The sequence below is a fragment of the Lytechinus variegatus genome, chromosome 11 (assembly GCF_018143015.1).
Source record: "Lytechinus variegatus isolate NC3 chromosome 11, Lvar_3.0, whole genome shotgun sequence".
NCBI classification, from domain to species: domain Eukaryota; kingdom Metazoa; phylum Echinodermata; class Echinoidea; order Temnopleuroida; family Toxopneustidae; genus Lytechinus; species Lytechinus variegatus.
In genome coordinates, this window is record NC_054750.1 from 4,462,590 (window position 1) to 4,482,909 (window position 20,320).

At 36.0% G+C, this 20,320-nt stretch overlaps 1 protein-coding gene across 1 annotated transcript; it reads left to right on the plus strand.

Annotated features, from left to right (window-relative positions):
- The first annotated feature begins 789 nt into the window (after positions 1-789).
- LOC121423963 (serine/threonine-protein kinase Nek8-like) lies at positions 790-18,999 on the plus strand. Its single transcript, XM_041619515.1, has 15 exons — positions 790-920; positions 3,279-3,484; positions 4,489-4,544; positions 5,654-5,880; positions 6,854-6,935; positions 7,633-7,844; positions 8,184-8,275; positions 9,815-10,014; positions 10,899-11,043; positions 11,512-11,706; positions 12,878-13,028; positions 14,557-14,696; positions 15,779-15,940; positions 16,314-16,469; positions 17,362-18,999. The coding sequence occupies exons 1-15, from the start codon at positions 874-876 to the stop codon at positions 17,379-17,381; spliced, it is 2,091 nt and encodes a 696-aa protein (XP_041475449.1). The 5' UTR covers positions 790-873; the 3' UTR covers positions 17,382-18,999.
- Positions 19,000-20,320: the final 1,321 nt, after the last annotated feature.

The following is a 20,320-nucleotide window of genomic DNA, read 5'->3' on the forward strand; positions in this document are numbered from 1 at the left end:
AGGATTGAGGAAGGAAAACCAAAACAAATGAAAATAATAATTTGTTTTAATAAATGCATTCAATTTAATATAAAATATATTTGTATCAGTCAAGTGCACAATATTAATCACGATATAGAAGCACAGTGGAAAAGGAAAAAACAGACAGGAAAGAAAGAAAATTTATGGTGAAGGAAGAAGAGAGGGATCATACAAAGCATTCCTTAAAAAAATGCAATTATACATGGAAAATGAAGATTGAATTTAAAAAACGTCTGCGTGACCATGTAAAAATTATGCTTCATGGTTAACTGGGTTTTTGTAAGTTAATGTTGTTATTTTTTCACCACGGTGGAAAAAATGATTGGATTCCCATATTTAGTTTCACTTGAGTATTAAATGAAATTTGGCGATTCAAGGAAATCTAAGCTTAATTATTATTTTAAAGTTTGTTTTCTGCTTGTGTTTTAAATAATTTTTCAGGGTTTACTTCTTTTGGTTCGTTTTGTGTTTCTCCATGGTTAAAAGGAAATTGGTTCCTTTTCTCATTTAAAAAATACTTCGACATAATTGCCTTGCTTTGAATAAGTTTGGGAAATATAGTTATTAATACAAGGATTATTTCTTTCTAATTTTGTTTTTGGCTTTTTCACATAAGTTCTTCAGCGTTTACTCGTTTTTATGGTTTTTTTTTTGCTTGTTTGTTTGCATGTGTTTTTTTGTGACGTTTTATTTGACCTTTTTTCTCCATGGTAAAAAAGGGGATTGGCTTCCCTTTTCTTATAGATTTCAGCTGCACGGCCACCATAAGTAGCGTCCAAAGAAAAAAAATTGTTTGGTTGTCGCTAAGTCTAACTAAGATTCTCGAAATAAACAAAAATAGAATGAGTTGATATGGAGCAGTATGAGAAAATTAAAGTAGTCGGAAGAGGGGCATTTGGGTATGTTAATTTCGTTTTATGTCATTACTTATTAAGAAAATGTTCATATTTTCGATCGAGAATTTAGTGTGTGGTCCCGTACGCTTATTTTTGTGTACCCACAAGGCACAACGGCCGTCAAATAAACCATGTCTGATCTCCCATTCTAGTTTCTACATGTATGAACAAGGTTATGATCACCCATGGGTTCATATCGTCTCGCGAGCGAAGGATTATCAGTCATACGCACGCGACACACAACTACACTTCCAAAATACAGTGAAGAGGGCGCGCGATTTATATTCATATCAAAGACACGACAAGGGAAAGAATAGGCACCTACATTTACACGCATATCGACGCAAGGCATTGCGCAAAGTCCGTGAAGTGTCCAATCTTTTCATTGTATAGACTTTGGTATACCGTATACGTATTATTGACGTTCGTCAAAGCTTGTACTGCTGGTTTCTTTCCAGGCACGTATATTTTCATTTTTTTTTTATCAGTCATCTTTTTAAATTAATGCAAATGAGTGTTATCATCACCAATAATAATCATTAATTATGTTTTTTGAAGGCATTTCATTAATTGGTGCCCATAATTAGTAAATTAATCATGAGGATTGCGCATTCAAAGAATTTAGATACAGTTATAAAATTACCGAGGAGCTGAATCAAGGTTGTGAAATTATTAGCGCCACCAACGGGCTTCCTTGTATTTCCGTGGAAGAGACAAGCGAAGTCACTTTCGAGGCCGAGGTAAGCAAAATGTACTTTTTTTATCGGATTATTATTTTATTATTATTTTCATATTCAACAAATTATTGCTACTTACCGGCAAGAGCCCCGGTGCGTAGCGAGAAGGAGCTTCGGCAAATATTACTTCAGCAATGAAGCGATGTTTGCCGACTACTTCGAAATCCAGGGTCAAACACGGTCTATTGTACGAGGTTAGTACATACTAACCTCGTACAATGTGTGAGTGGGTTATGATATGACCTTGTTCTCTGTTACTACTTCCTTTGGTGAAATAAAAAATGCTTGGCTTGTTTCTCTTTTTCTTTGGGACAAATGGTTGATTTTTACTTTTTAGTCACTGAGGCCTGAGCTGAGTAATTTTTGTTAGGAGTCAAGTGTCGGATTCCATAATTAAATTACACTTGTATTCATCATATTTTATAACTTGGCTACCGGTGGGGTCACTCACCCGCAGAGGGGGACGCATATGACCGTTACCACAAATGCAAGTAACCCCCTATTGCAGTCAATTTCAAGGACATTTTGTGAAATTTACCCCCCTATTTTCACGCAAAACAAGGACAAAATTGCGGTAAAATGGTACCTTGAAACACCCCTAATTATAAGATTGTAAGGACACTTTTGCCCATTTCGCAAACTTACCCCTATTTACCATATTTCAAGGACAGGGCCTGCAACACAGGCGTCAGAGTGCTCAGTCCTTAAAGATGACCAAGAGCCATGTCATACTGATACAATAATAAAAAAAGAACTTTATTTTTCTTGAAAAATAAGAAAAGTAGAATTCTTTGTAAAAATAAATGTAGAGTTGTCCACATAAAGATACAGAGCATGATGAGCGCGCCCTCTGCGGCTGGTGACTCGGCGACGGATTTTACTTCCCGTGATCATTCTCCCCTTTTTCCTGACCCCTATTTCCATCAGATCGAGGATGGTGAGCACCCCTATTTTCACTACTTCGAGGAGTGTTCTGTCCGCGGACGCTCCATGAAATTGACCCCTTTTCCCGCGATTTTGGTAACGGTCATGCGGTCCCCAAGTCATATTGAGTGACCCCACCGGGAACTTGGCTCTGACATTAGTAAATTTGATTTTTTAATTATTTTTTTCTTAATTGAAAATAGAAATTGAAAAATGATAATTGTCTTGCCATTATTACTTTCCACCAATAGAGGGCATGCACAAAAATATTCCTAAAATTCAAGTTTTTTGAGTGCTCTGGTAATTACAAAAGTTATTCCCAATTCCCTAATGAAAAATGAATTGCAATTGTATGTAAATTAGTATTTTGGGTCTAAAAAGTGATATTTTAATGATTGTTTTTTAAAATGTGTGTCGTGTACGTACTGCATTGGCATACCATAGTCCTACCTGGCTGTAGATTCTCCACAGGCAGGATGGTTGCAGTGAGCAAGTGCAATAACTGATGATCAAGAGATAAGTGATTGATCACACTAAAGATAGATGTTAAGTGTAGATTCTGATAATACAGAAACAGAATACCTGCCGAATGCCTACTTTCATTGCCTTATTATCCTGATTCTCCGACTGCTCCAATTCTATAATATCCATCCTCTGAGAATTCTTTTTTTCAGTGCCGTTCTGAAATTCTTTTTTTCAGCACCGTATACCTTTGTCGCCGACTGCATGACAAGAAGTTGATCATCATCAAACAAATTCCAGTAGAGCAGATGACCAAAGATGAAAGACAGGCAGCTCTGAATGAAGTGAAAGTATTGTCCATGCTGGATCACCCAAACATTATTGAGTACTATGAAAACTTCTTGGAGGACAAAGCCCTCATGATTGTGATGGAGTATGCTGAAGGTATGTAAGTCAGCAGGAGGAGGAAGACGAGGAACAATATATACATATGAAATAATTGTGCAAATTAGAATAATTCAGTAGTTTTAAAATCATTATAATTATTTTTTCTTGTTTCTCTTGTAGGTAAACACCCCTAAGTGTTCCACTTCATTTGATTAGGAGGAGGAGGGTGATGATGAAAGTGAGGATGATACTGATGAATTATGATGATTATGATGATGATGGTGATGACGGTGATGATGGTGGTGGTGGTGATGGTGGTAATGAGGATGATGATGATGGTGATGGTGATGATGGTGTTACAATGATAATGAGGATGATAAAGATGATCTAGACTATGAACATGATTGTTATGATGATTATGATGATGATGATGATGATGGTGATGGTGATGATGATGGTGATGGTGATGATGATGATGATGATGATGATGGTGATGATGATGATGGTGATGGTGATGGTGATGATGATGATGATGGTGATGGTGATGGTGATGATGATGATGGTGATGGTGATGGTGATGGTGATGATGATGATGATGATGATGGTGATGGTGATGGTGATGGTGATGATGATGATGATGATGATGATGATGGTGATGGTGATTATGATGGTGATGGTGATGGTGATGATGATGATGGTGATGGGGATGGAGGATGATACTAATAATGGCCTAAGAAGAAGATGATGATGATGGTGGTGATGATGATGGCGATGATGATGATGATGGCGATGATGATGATGATGATGATGATGATGATGATGATGGCGATGATGATGATGATGATAATTGGGATGGAGGATGATACTGATAATGGCCTATGAAGAAGATAATGAGGGTGGTGGTGCTGCTGATGATTGATGAAGATGATAGGAAGGATGATGATGTAGAGGAGGAGGGAGTTGTTCATGATGATTGAAATGAGAAATGGTATATTGATGAAGGGCAATGATAGCGATAATGGGAATATTAAGCATTCATCTACTATCATTTTTTTTTTAAGGTGGCACTGTCTTTGAATATTTACAACAAAGAGGAAATGCTCTTATTGAAGAGGATGTGAGTATGATTAATATTTTCTGTAATAAATGTTGATGCACATACATGTGATTGACCTTGTGAAGCTAAGCCACTCTCTGAATTTATGGAGCTGGTTTGTATGACTTAAGTTGTTCATTCATTAATAATAGATTATATTGTACTGCATACTTATATCCAAGATTTTTCATTAAAATAGCCTCTCCATGATGTATGTAAAAAATAATACCTTTATTAATTTTTATAAAACTTATAAATAATACTTCAACATTCATTTCTTCCATTTTTATATCTAAATGCACATGACTGAAGCTCCCTCAAAAAAATTAATGACATATGTCATGTCATTGTTTTTTTGAGGGAGCTTCAGTCGTTTGTATGTTTTTAAAGTGGTTTCGCCCATGCAACATTTCACAGCCACTTTCCCAATTCTTTAATGTTTTGTCTAGATGTAAAAATGGGAGGATTATAATATAAGGGAGATTACTCCCTCTGAAAGAGGCATAGAATTATGATAAAGTGTCTTTCAAATAATAATTTTATTGCTAAGATCCCTTTTTCCATGAACATAAATAAAGCTCATTAAAGCGCCGTGGTGTAGCAGTTTTGTCTCTTGCCTTTTAAAAATAATGATTTTATTGCTCAGATCCTTTTTTCCATGAACATAAATAAAGCTCATTAAAGCGCCGTGGTGTAGCAGTTTTGTCTCTTGCCTTTTAAAAATAATGATTTTATTGCTCAGATCCTTTTTTCTATGAACAGAAATAAAGCTCATTAAAACGCCATGGTGTAGCAGTTTTGTCTCTTGCCTTTTAATCAGAGGGTCGAGTGTTCATATTCCACTTCAGCTAATAGCGTCCTTTGGCAAAGCATCATTTCTTACTTTGCCACTCTTCACCCAGGTGTTAAATCGATACCCCATATGATGCAAAAGCATTTGTAGTATGCCTTTCAAATGAGCCTTGGAACTCCTGTTGGAATGCTCCCCGGGTAGCAGAGATCATTGGGGGTAATAATAATTAGAATGTAAGACATTTAGAAATAAAATTATTAACTATTAACTGCTATAAATTAATGATTTTAATTTATTATCATCACTATTATTATTAATTTTCCCATTCAACCAATAGGAGGTATTACGTCTGATGGCACAGATATTGCTGTCCATGAAGCATGTCCACTCCAAACAGATACTCCATAGAGATCTCAAGACGCAGAATATCCTTCTCAATCGAGATCATGACGTCATCAAGATCGGAGACTTTGGGATCTCTAAGATTCTCAGCAGCAAGAGCAAAGCTTTCACTGTGGTGGGGACACCCTCGTACATCTCTCCGGAACTCTGTGAGGGAAAACCGTATCCTTTCAAGTCCTTCAGTTGCAGCGTAGGAATTACATGAGGGCGATTTTTGCCCCCAAGACAGCTCAAATCACCCGTAAAATTTCCCCAAAATGCATCCTTCGGGATGACCATTCTCTCTAGAGCTGCCCCAAGATCTGTTTCAAACAATAATCAAGATTAATTAGAACTTCTTTGAGAATCAATATAGTACAAGGCAAAAACAATCAGCTCTACTCTTGCCAAGAGTGAGGATATAACATGGCAAAACTTCAATCGTATTTATGAGTTCACAAATCTGGAATAGCCTTCCTGATGAAGTAACCTAGCTTAAATCTGTAAATTCCTTCCGCAGAGCACTTAAAAACATTTTCATACACGAATATTTACGAGTTCCTAAATCATTTGTAAATATTGTATATATGTTTTAATTCATTTGTATGCAGTTCTTGCTTTTACCCTATTGTGCTAGACCTATTCATTTGTTTTATACTCTAGATATGTTATTTGCCGAAGAGCATGATTTGTTAACTTACTATTTAAATGTTATTTCATGCTATCAATTATGATTATGTATATATTGTAGGATAGGGGCTCCACTTCCCACTAGCAGTACTTGCTATTTCTGTGGAGTCCTTTTACCAATGAATAAAGTTTAAATGACAATTTACCCTGTAACAATGTATTTTGACATTATTTGGTAATAAATTCAGTTCAGTTCACTTATGAAAATAACCCATGCTCAGACTTGATTTGAATGAAAGACCATGACAATTTGAATTGCACTCTTTCATTAATAAGATCATAACTTATATTTGCCAACAAATACTATACAATAGCCCAGTCAGTTCTTGTGAAAACCAGTAAGTGCAATAATTTTTGTCACTAATTTCTTGTCAGTATTCATTTTCTTCTAAATGTCTGGGTCAGTTTTTTGTTGGACCTATTATTTTGTAAATATCTCTTTCTTTAACCTCAAGTTTTGATGAAGGTACAATCAAAAGAGCGATATGTGGGCAGTTGGCTGTGTACTTTATGAGCTACTTACACTCAAGAGGGCATTTGAAGCAAATGTAAGTATAACATCAACGAGGTTTAAAGATGCATAGAATTAAAGATATTCAATGAGACATCCTTGTTTCTTTTACTTACATATATAATGAAATAATTCATTATCATTAAAACAAATGGCAATATAATTTGATATTGTAGTTTCACTGTTATGTTTTTGTGATAGGCAAGCACTTCTAATGAATTTTCAATGAATTCAATGAGTACTTTCAATGAATAATATGAGCTTTAAGCTAGTTATTTTTTATGTAATCCTAGAAGAAATTGGAGGATACTTATATAACTTCTAGGATCAATAAACACAGGTCAATCGCAACTATGGAAAGCCGGCAAAGTTAACATATGAAATGCATGTTGTTTTTTTTATTCTAGATATGATGTATATTCCTAAATTCATTAACTTCTTGATAATTTGGTGTGTTAATTATGATACTGAAGGATTGATTGGATCAATCGTAGCTCTTTGTAAGTCTGGTTTCAGCAAATTATAAGCATGCATCTAGGTTGATTTGATTTTCTGTTGATGTGTTGGAAAACTTTGAATGAAAGTATTTCTACAATGGTCACTGAACTCAACACAAATACACTTTTAGCGAGAACATTTATTAAAAGAATCTGCGATCCGATTCATCTTTTGCTTTGTAATGTTTGCTATGTGATTCCAGCTGTTTTGAATTTTCATTCGCTGTTTTGCTCTAGAATCTACCGGCGTTGGTGATGAAGATCATGAGGGGTTCTGTGGCCCCTATATCAGACCGATACAGTGACCAGCTCAAGCGTCTCCTCCTTCGCATGCTGCATCTTGATCCTGATAAACGACCTACAATCGACCAGGTCATGGCAGAACCTATCATCTTCAAGGCTGTCGTTGAGGTCTGCATGACGATGGGTGCTGTTAAGGTACACCCTAAGTGAGTGTCATCATTCAATATTTTTAGCTTTTATTTTTATTCATTTGTTCCGGATAGATTTGTTGCTAAGAAAGCATGAATGCTTGTAAGCAAGCAACCAGAGGACTGACAGCTTAAGGTCCTCTCAGAGGGACCTGGTAATGAGGATTAGTGCCTTACCAAAGGGCTCTAGTGCATTAAGTTGGAATTGAACCCGGGTTATTGGAATTCGAAACCCCCGTTCTACCGATTGAGCTATCACGCCTTCTCAATTGATTTTGAATTAAATTCTTGATGTACACGTATGAGTCTGTGTAACAAGTGTGGATTGATGAGTATATATATATTTTTTTTATTCAGGGCCCATCCGATGCTTGCCTCAAGACCACCCACAGGATCCCAGCGTAGATCAGTCTCCAGAGTGAGCAGTGCTAGGTCTTCCTCACATAGATGTAAGTTTGAAAACGTATTCTAAAGTTTGGACAGACCACCTGAAAAAAAACCCACAACTATACAGTGCGTCCCAGAAAAAACGAAACCGAGATTTAGCGATCATTTATCATAACTTAATCATAAATAAAATAGACAAATGACCTACCGATTTAAAGCTTAGAATCCCCTCTTTCATCTGATATTACTTAGATTATTTCTTATTCACGCATGAGTGAGCAAAAACAATTTGAAGAAAGGATACCAAAAACTCATTTGGCGGGGGATATCTGGGTTTCAAAAAGAAAACCACATTTCTGAAAAGTTCAATATCTGCTCTTTAATTTGGTACCAAAATTACAGAAAATGGTCAAGAAATAACAAAGTTCTGGTCATTTGAAATAAGGCTTTAATTTCAATAATTTCATAAAATGAAGAGGTTCTCCAGGCTGGCTTTCTAACTCACTCGACACTCCGTTTTGTTGACGATCAGCCATGCATTAAATCTTTTGTTCACCATGCGAAAGCTTATGTGGGAAACCGGTGAAAACACGTTTATCTCATGAAATTATGGAAATACAAGCCTTATTTCAAATGACCAGAACTTTTTTATTTCTTGACCAAATTCAGTAATTGAGGTACCAAATTAAAGAGCAGATATTGAACTTTTGAGAAATGAGGTTTTCCTTTTGAAACCCAGATACCCCCCGCCAAATGAGTTTTTGGTATCCTTTCTTCAAATTGTTTTTGCTCACTCATGCGTGAATAAGAAATAACCTAAGTAATATTAGATGAAAGAGGAGATTCTAAGCTTTAAATTGGTAGGTCATTTGTATATTCTATTTATGATTAAGTTATGATAAATGATCGCTAAATCTCGGTTTCGTTTATTCTGGGACGCACTGTATAGTGCAGATACGACCTTTTGCCATATCTCAACAAGCTCACTTGCTCGGTGGCAGAGGGTATGTATGTAGATATACCTTTTTGCTGTAAATCGGAAGCACCACACAGATACGGTTAAACGGCGTATGTTGCATATACACCTTTTGCCTTATTTTGTAGAGCTGTCTAGCTCAATTATGCATGTTATGTTGGCAAAAAGAGGAGCAGATTAACCATAAGCTGGAAGGCGATTTCAGATACACCTATACACTGTAAAGAGATGGATGTTGTATATATGCCCCTTTTGCCCCCATTCTGTGGAGCGAGGTTGCTCAATTATTATGTTGGCAGAACTGCATAAGGTACGGCTAGGCTGTATCTATAAGATGCACCCTTTTACCATTGCATGATGGGTGGAAATTGAAAAATGGATGTAAATACATGTAGCTCATGCTATCTTAAAAAATAAATTTTCTGCAAACATTTAGAGTTGGATTAATGAAAAGAGAAACTTTTACCCCTCCTCCATATCAAATCCTGAAAAAGTCAAAATTTTTAGATACACCCTTTAGCATGTGATGGCCAATCGCCTCTGAGGCCGACTTTCCCCTATTACAGACATCAAGTCAATGCAAATAACATATGTTGTGTTTTTATTTTTCTCACTTAATACACAGCTAACATCATACTAGAGAGCAGTGGCAGTGGAGGGCTTCCTAAGCCCCGCCCACATTCCTTGATCTACTGCTGGGGGAATGGTATCCCATCACCCCTCAGGCTGCCTCTGCCCCATGCGGACACAAAAGTACTACAGGTCTCTATCGGAAGATCGCAGAAGACTGGTGTGACCCACAATGGCAGGCTCATCATCTGGGAGGTAACAAAAAATTCAACTCATCCCAATGGTACAGAACAGAGAAATAGCTTCAGTAGGAGTGGGTGTTTAATCTAAGAAAGCGATGTATTAATGCAAAATATATTTCCAATTGCCATTTTTTTCATAAAGCCTCAAATAAAATGCTTTTTTTATTCCTATATGTACAGAGGAAGCCTACCAGAGGCCCTTTTGTTGATTTTTTTTCTTTAATTCAAGTACTCAATTCATTTTTCTTATCATGTAGATGAAAAATGAAGTACTGGTCATGTGGTGAACTGGTCGATATTTGATTTCAATGTAAGTTGATTATAGCCAGCAAAATATTGCCGATAACATGGTATATTGCCTAGTCTGAAAATTAATTATATACATTCATTATGAGCTGCTATTATTTGTATGTTTTCCCTCACAGTCGCCATCAAGAGGTTCAGACTCTTGGATCACCTGGTGCAGTTGACCAGGTGACGTGACATTTGCTCCGGTCTTTCAGTTTGGATTATAATAGAGGTTTTGGTTCAGAATAATGTAAAGATAAGGATTGGGGTTTATTTTTTGTTTTGGAGGTTACATGTAGGTTTTATATTTGGCTTAACGTGCAGAATTTCCATCAGAGTAATTGTTGCCAGAGCAACTGTCATGGAACCAGTTGGCCAAATGGTACCGTTGTACCTACCAAGGTACCATTGGTACCGTTGTACCTACCAAGGTACCATTGGTACTGTTGTACCTACCAAGGTACCATTGGTACCATTGTACCTACCAAGGTACCATTGGTACCGTTGTACCTACCAAGGTACCATTGGTACCGTTGTACCTACAAAGGTACAATTATGTTGATATTTTTAGTAGTTGATGTTGGTTCTATGTATGTTAATCTTTCACAGTCACCATCCATTGGTACAGACTCTGGATTACCCGGTGCAGTTGACCAAATGGTACCGATGTATGTACCAAGGTACCTTGAGGGCCAGTCTGCTGTCTCTATTCAGAGGGTTTCATGTGGTGACCTGTTTGTTGCTTGCCTTACAGGTAATGATATACAAATAATGCACAGTTGATAGTGACATGAGCACTCTACAGAGTGGATTTGGCACCATATTAGTCAATTTTATCATTATAATTTTATTATTATTAGTGGTGAAGCAGTGCCCTCACGGGAATTTATAATGTGCTTTTGCATAATATTGCGAATAGGTAGGTTCTTATACACATAATCTGCATTCATGGGAGTCGTGTTTAGTGGTCAATATCTTTAGGCAGGTGGCTGTTATAGACAGGTTTTTATACACCCAAGCTGCTTCCATGGGAAGGAGTTTTAGTGGTCACTATAGGCAAATGACCTCTAAAGACAGATTCTTATACACACAATCTGCCTCCATGGGAAGCAGTTTTAGTGGTCATCATAAGCAGGTGGCTGCTGTAGAGAGGTTGCCACTATAACACAAGTTTGACTGTAGTTGAAGTCATTTTGTTTTCAATGCTTCATTTGATCTCCAGACAGGGGAATTTTGATGACGTTCGGAAGTGGCGCCCATGGCTGCCTGGGTCATGGTAACTACCAGGATCTCTCCCAGGCCAAGATCGTCGAGGCACTGCTGGGATACGAGGTGGCGCTGGTCTCCTGTGGAGCGTCACATGTCATGGCAGTGACCAATGAGCATGAAGTATTCTCATGGGGGCGGGGAGATAATGGTAAATAGAGATCACTATCATAGTTGTGGAGTTTAATATAGAAAACTTATTGTAATAATTTCATGCCTTTAAAAATAATTTGAATGTACATGTATTAAGACTTTGTCATATGCAATGCAATATCAGACCAGTATTTTTTTCAAATAATGAATAATAGTTCAATTCTTGGTAATCACATGACACCATAATGATATGTAGCTGTCTTTCCGAAGTGAAGCTGAGGAAAGATAGTGACTACATCCAGCTTGCCGAGGAAGTGATAGTTTGCTTCGTCACCTGATATCAAAAGGTGATTATATGCTTTACATTCCACATCGGGAACCACTATAAACAAAGAAACCAATATCCACATGTCTCTACAAGAAAGATGTTGGATTTTAAAAAATCAAGGTTTCCTTTGAAAGAAAATTTATTGAGTCGATTATGCTAAGGACAAGTCCACTCCAACAAATTGATTTGAATAAAAAGAGAAAAATCCAACGAACAAAACACTGAAAATTTCATCAAAATCTAATGTATAATAAGAAAATTATGATAGTTTTAACTTTCGCTTAATTTCAAAAAACAGTTATGCACATCCTGGTCAGTATGCAAATGAGGGAACTGATGAAATGTCTCACTATTTCTTTTGTATTTTATTATATGAAATATTCAATATTCTAATTTTATCATCATTGTCCTGTGAAACAAAGTTTTTATTTCTCCCTGAAAATGTGGAATTACCATTTAATGGTTTAGTCACGTATGTCCTTATTGTGAAATGTGTAAAATTTGAAATATTGTATAATTCAAACAGTAAACAACAAAAGAAATAGTGAGTGAGGGACATCATCAATTCTCTCATTTGCATGCGACTTAATTGTGAATATAACTATTGGGGAAAAACAAGCGAAACTTTAAACTGTCATAACTTTCTCATTTTACATCCGATTTCGATGAAATTTTCAGCATTATTTTTGTCTGATTTTTCTCAATTGATTTGAATCAACATTTTCCTGAGGTGGACTTGACCTTTAATGCTAGTGCGTATGTAAACTGCAACAAAAGTTCCATCATCACAAGTGATGATCGATGGGGAAGCTACCCTTTATCACGTGACTGACTACTGACCAATCCTATAGTAATAGTCTTAGTATACGGAATATAATGTTTTCTAAACTCCTCTTGACAGGCCGTCTTGGACTTGATAGTCAGGAATCAGTGTCATCTCCTCAGGCGGTGTTACTACCCCCTCAACATCAGGCTAAGTCCGTCTGCTGTGGGGTTGACTGCTCTATGATAATCACAAGTGAAGGCGCAGTCATCGCTTGCGGCAGCAATAGGTCAGCATTTTACTGTATTTGTATTTATTATAGGGGAAGTTTACCCCGACAAAAAGTTTAGAGTGAAAATAGCAGAAAAAGGGTAGAAATATTTGTTACTGTTTGAGAAAAAAAGATTCATTGTAGAAATAGCAGAGAAATAATAATTTAAAAAAGTTATTAGAAATTTTAACTTTTTATTTTTGATGTCATATACGAGCAGCTGCCCCATACATGTATGTTATGTAATATAAAATGCAGGAATGCATGGCTCATGCTGACTAGAAATTGTTTTCTCTGAGTAGCCGGTGTGATTGTTGATATACTGAAGGTACAATGAAAACCATTTTTAACATTTTGAGAAAAGGCATTATTCAATTTTTTGTTTATTCATAATAATGGAAAGCTGCTAGCATATACATCACAGATAACAAAATATAATTTTTCATAGCTTTTTAATCTATGTTGGATTTTTCTGATACTTTCACCAATATTTTTAATTATTTTTATGCTGTTTTTACAATTTAGTTTTTTGTCAGGGTGAACTTCCCATTTAATAAAGCATGCACAGTGTAACATCATATTTTACAAAACCAGGTTTATGGATATTATGTAAAAGCACTCTAGGTGAGTGCCTCTTGTTACTCCCATATTGTAAATTTCCTTGTGTACTGCATTGCTACATGACATATCATAAATGTACATTATTGTTGTGTTGTCATGGTTATTTGTCATGCTTTGCTATCCCATATGTCTTTTCACCCAGGGACGACTTAAAAAAACACATGTTGCTATTATAATTATTATAAAAGAGCCCCCCCCCCCCCCATCCACTTGGGCAAAATAATCACATTTCTATCCAGTCACCCCCTCACCCTAGATCTGCAATGTGTATACCTGTAGCTTGTCAGAAACTTTTCCAAATGGAGATTCCATGGGGGGGGACAAACAAATAAAATTAAAGCTTGTTAGGGCCACCCCCCCTCTCAGATGACATGATAGATACCATTGTCTCCTCTAAACTATTGTTTGTATTTGGTTGTATAGGAGCAAAAGACTACTGTTTTGAGTGCCAATTAGGGTGAGGAGGTAATGCTTGTATTGTATTATGTCAGTGCATCAATTTCTCCTTTGTGAAATTTTGCATGTTTGGAATCAGTTTAGTTTTGATGAGTTGGCAACCACCAACCCCCCCCCCCCTAAAATGCTAACAAAATGAATATATGAATATATATATTAGATGTTTTGGGGAAAAGGCCGGTGTAATTATCCCCCTATGCTGCCCCGCCCCTGTACCGCCTTCCTCTCCCCTCTAAGTCATTTTCCCCATATTTCTTGTACACAGACCTTTGCAGATTTGCTTACTTAATACTAGGGTGCGCCCTTCCCCATGTACGGAATTCAGCGTTTCATTACATGCTCTATTGAGTGTCCAGTTTTCCTCCTTGTAGTGCCTTTGGTATTAATAAGATTTTGCTTTGCAATTCATGTGCACGTCAGCATTTATTACTCACACTGAACACTTTGTGAAACACCCCCCCCCCTCCAGGTCAAACAAGTTAGGCTTGGATCAGGGCGATCAGCAGATTGAGGAGGTGTTTTCACTCACTGCTGTTACTACCCAACCTCTTCCACAACTCAACATTGCATCAGCCGCCATCGGTACATCTCATTCTGCTTTCATCACTTGTAAGCATCATACATTCAATCATTTTTCATCAGAGATTCTTTCAAGTGTATCTACAATTACCTTTATAGTATGTTCAACCTTTTAAACAGCACATTTATAACATGTACAGCTACAGTACATACCATAGTCAAGTACTGCACCTTGCATTAAATGTGCATTTATACAGTATATTATGTATTCTTATTGTTCTATGCCATAAAAATGTGTGGCTAATGTTTGTTGTTGCTGGAATATTAACTCTGTTAATCTTCCCTGATGTAAACTTTTTTTTCATTGATTTGAATATGGGTTTTTTAGTGTGTGTTGTATAAGAAATAGGTGTTTCCCCTTTTACTTCGAATTCCATCAACTATTTGTTGTAAATTTAAATAAATTGGGATTGACATTGACCATGCCACAGTTGATATATTAAAGTGATATTCTGGGTTCCTGCTCTTGACATTCTATTATTTTGAACGTAACATAAGAATTATAATGCTATTAACTACTCGCGGGATAGATTTTTTTTTTATATACTGTAGATAGTTAGAGGTGTCTGTTTGAGAAGCCAATCATCATTTTACATTGCCAAACATAATAGAGAATACCTACAGAATTTATTAAGTGCCTTAGAAATGGTGGCAGGAGTTTGAAAGTCAGAATAATAGTAATCAAGGTTTTATGTAACCACATCAAGTTTATTTCATTATTTAGTATACCCTGCATGAAAGTGCTGTAGGATTACTTTTGGCCCTGTCACATAAACCTTGAACCTTGAAGATGTACTCTCCCAAAAAGCGTACACGCTGTCCTGTAGAGGGTTGTACTGTGTCAGGTGCTGCCAGTGCTTCATGTGATGTGGTGGTATTCTTGGTGCAATATATACAGTATGCTACATGTAGGTGCAGTGTGCATGCGGGTGGTGCGTGTGTGTGTCCCTTTTACAACATCTTAAGTGGAGGGGTAGGCAACATTTGATTGTGGGACTGCTTTCTTATGATTGATCATGCACAATAATTGATGCAATCAATCGTGCAATCTGCTCGGGATCAATTGCTAATAGCCTGAATGCATGCTTTTAATAACTTTGTTTATATTTTAGATGAAGGTGACTGTTATACCTTGGGTTCTAATCAATTCGGACAGCTTGGCTGCAGGACAGACCACACAACTCCCAGAATCCTATGCAAACCAAGCTTTCCTGATGGTGTCATTCTCAGCCAGGTCGACTGTGGAGACATGTTCACAGTTGCCATAGCAACTGGTAAAAATCCATCTCATTTCAATAAGATCTTTGTATCTGAGCTATATATTGATATTTAGATTAATATCATTCAAGTTTTTCTCACTTTATTCCTTTTGGCATGTTATATCCCCTGCACAAGTAAACTCACTTTCACTTTCTGAGAAAATGCAAATTTGAAAGTTTGTATCACACAGCATGTAGAGGGGCTGCTTGAGTGTGATTTCACATAACCAAAGCTTTAAAAATTCATTAAACAACCACCAATATTTTTTTCTTAATTTTTTCTGCTTTTGTTGCAACCAACCTATGGTCAGGGTGGACTTTTCCTTTAAGATGGAAATGCATTTTATTTTACAGTGACCCTAAATAAGTATTTTTTTCCTTTTTTCAGATGACAAAGTCTATTCATGGGGTAAAGGAGCCAGAGGACGAATAGGGCGCCCCCTCCAGGATACAAGTGTACCACAAGAAGTCCATTTAGACGACGATGATATCAATGTCTTATCTGTATCCTGCAGTCATAGCAACACCATTGTTGCATCAAAATGTAAGTAGTTATTGATAGTGCTGGGGGTGTTTCAAAAAGATTTAAGTATGACTTAGAGTTGCACTTAAATGATGATTTGTGTACGGTATGAAAGGCTTGGCCGCATTGTCAGATCGGGCCATGAGGACACGCACTACTGCGTATCTATCAATAAGATCGTACGTTGCATATCATGTACTCGTCGGCATTTAAGTGCGACTTAAATCTTTGTGAAACACCCCCCTGGTCTATATTTAATTTCAATATTTAGTCAATATTCGCCAGCAAAATATAGCCAAAATATATATCGCTGAGTCAGAAATTCAATATATGCTCATTATGATAATATGATACTGTAAAGCGCTTTGAGCATGTTTACATGGAAAAGCGCTATATAAATATTAAATGTATGTATGTATGTATGTATGAGCAGGGAAGGATTCAATAAAAGGCTTTCATCGATAATTGTCCAAAGCAGGACTTTGGGTACCAACTTTATACAAATTTCTGTGTTGGATAGCTTTTTGGTCAATAAATGGTAATTAACTTTTCAAAATCAACAATATTTTGGTCATATAGTGTTACAGCAGTATATCAACACAATCAACAAAACCATTATGAAATATTCAATATATTTTCTGTGGTGATAACTGATAAAGGTCTGCAAGTGTAGACTATACTATGTTATAACACATGACCACTTGTCACAAGAAAGCTATAGCTGCTACCAAGATGACGGAGCAGTGATGATGCTGTTGCAGCTAACCTAATAAATGTCTGTTGTAAATATGTTATAAAGAATTGACTATACTTGTCTTTGATTTGCCTTCAACAAAGTTTCAACCATTTTCAATATTGCATTGTCAGACATTGATTTATTAAGAACATTATTTTTCTCTCATCCTTATTACAGACAAGGAGAGTGATGTGTGAGACTCAAGCCAGCAAGTGTTCCAGCTTTGGTATTCCTCTGAAATGACGACTCTGCGACAGCTTCTTGTTAATTTTCTGAAGTATCCACCTTGAAGTTTATCCCCATTTTGTTTCAGACTTTTTTGAAACGTTGGTATTGTTTAACGATTTATTTTTGGCTTCTATTGTTTATTTGAATCAAGCAATAAAGACAGATGATGTGATGCTTTGCAATTTGCATTGATCAGAAGATGACAGCACTTTGTAAAACATTAAACATGTATTGATGATTATAATCATGAATAAAAAAAATAAATCATAGGGGCATAATTGAAACAAAGGGCTGTATCTGAATTATCCAGTTATCTATTTATGTTTCTGAAGTGCTGTTTCAGTCTTTTATTATCAAGCATCTCTTATTCATCTATAGATGTGAAATACATGAATTTGATGCAAGACAATTCCAGTACTACATTTTTATTTTATTTTATTACATCGATGTGTTAAGTGCGGATTTGAGGGGGCTGCCTTTAATGCCCGTTGTATATCAGACATACATGTACTTCACTACATTTAATACAACTTTTCACAAGAACAAGAAAATTATAACCAATCTTTTCAGATTGAAATTTGCCAAAATATTAAATATTATTCACTTTTTGTAGGTGTTCCTGGGTTATATCATAAATGTTTCTGGATAAATCATTAGTCTTGGGAATATTTTCTTCTTTTCCTTGTGACTTCATTGTTTGATTGTTGTTTTGGGCATAAAGGAAACCTAAATGCGACATTTTTCCTTTCTCTAAATAAAGAAGTTCATTTCAGATTTGATGTGTTCAAATATTATACTTGTTCTTGGTTTAAAAAAAAAACTATGCATAAAGTACTATGGGAATGCACCCTCAATCATTTGGTCGCCATAATTAAAATCATGAGCATGCTCCTTAATACTGTCAGTAAAGCTACCTAAAGGATTCTTACTTCATGCAGGATTGGAAAAAAATTGATATTTTGCAGCTGATAATGTAATCATTTCAAACCCTTAGGTCAGACAGGAATCCCCTGAGATTTTGGAGCTAATTGGTCACTTAATTACTGTGATAATGATGACTTCAATCATAAGCATTTATATTAATGCTAAAGTTGACACTGTAATCCAAGAAGGGAAATTATTTTTATTATTTTATAGTGAAGCATGTACATGTTATGATGCTTATGAAATATAGTTTTCAGGGTTTCCTCTTGAAATATTATTGTATGCACTTACAGCATTTAAGGCCCTATGGTTCAGATTTCTTAGATCCTCCACAAAGTTACTCAATCCCTAAGTTTCAAAACAATGACTATTTTCCATCCAGTGAACAATTAAACGAATCGAGGATCATTTGCTACCAGCTTGGCCAATTCATGCAGATTTCTTTACCAGTGGCCAAAACGATGTAATAAACCGTCAGTGTACCTGAGTATTTATTGAAACACCTTGATATATGTTTATATGCATTGTACAACTTTGTCTTGCTCTCAAGCAGTGATTATGCTTGAAACTTACGATGCTGTACACTGTAGCTTGTGTATTGTTCCCATTAGTCAATTTCATTTTGGGGCTCCTGTCTCGGTCTTTTATGAATGAAACCTTTTATGAATATTAGAATGTAATATGTTTATATCGATAATTGTGTGTGCTTCCACAAATGACACTATCCAAATTTTAAAATTTGTCTTCCATCCCATCGAAACAAGGTTTGCATTGTCAAAGGAAGTTCTTTTTGTAAATGTTGAGTATTGAAAGAATCTATATTTTAATATGTTTATAATAATACTAAGTGCAATGAATGGAATCTATAACTACCATGTATAATATGTTGACCCTACTGTTATGTATTTTTAGACTTAGTAAGTTTTACCAGTCAATAATAGATTATAGATTGCACTTCCATAAGCATTATGATATATACATGTATCTGATGATGAATTCAAATTTTGAAGATGAACATTTTTAACAAATTCAAGATTACAGGGTTATTTGACATCACATTACCATTTTTAAATGAAAGGCTGACCACTCTCTTACCTATGCAATGTTTTTATGTAATTTATTTTACTATTAAACCCTATCTAACCTTTTTGACCAAAAGATATATTTATAATAAATATACCATCTTTTACAAGAATTGTTTTATATTTGTTTACAGAAATTAGGAGATGTGAATGTGAATACCATGAATAGGATTTTTTTTTCCTGTATGTGCGATGTTGCCAAGGTCCTTCCTGCTTAATAATCTCAGTATATGATCATTATTCAAATTTGGGGGGTTTCAAGCTCAGTATCAAAATTTCAACAAATCAAAAAGTCTTTTATTTTGTGTTTAAAATTGGAACCAACTGGACATCCGATGCTTTTTGAAAGTTATGAGCAAGTTTACGAAGGACAACTGGTGATCTTTTCTTGTGGTAAATTACATTGACCACATTTTCACTAATATCAATTCATTGCTCAAGAAACGATCACCAGTTGTTAGTACATGAAGTCGCTTGTAACCTACAAACAGCTTTATGAAGCGCCCACCAGGATGGAATTCTCCAATTTAAGAAAGCCATCCACGGGATCACCCCCAACAATGGTTCTCAATGTTTTCTTTCATTATTCCCTTGAATGTTGGTTTTTCTCGCCTCTCTCTCTTCCTTCCCTCTCATTCTCTCCATCTCTTTCTTTTTTTCTATCTTTCTCTTTCCCTCTCCATTCCACCCCCCTCTCTCATTTTCATATCAAGCCTGTTCCAACCGCTTCCAACAAACAGTTAACAGTCGACTTTGTGTACTGCTAAATAATAACTGACACATGAACATGAGTCAAGGAAATTTTTCATCCTTTTTACTTGAAAATATCTTACAAAATTGAAATAAAATGTACATGTACAATGGACCCACTAACATGCCCTACCAAAAGTCAATGCCACGAC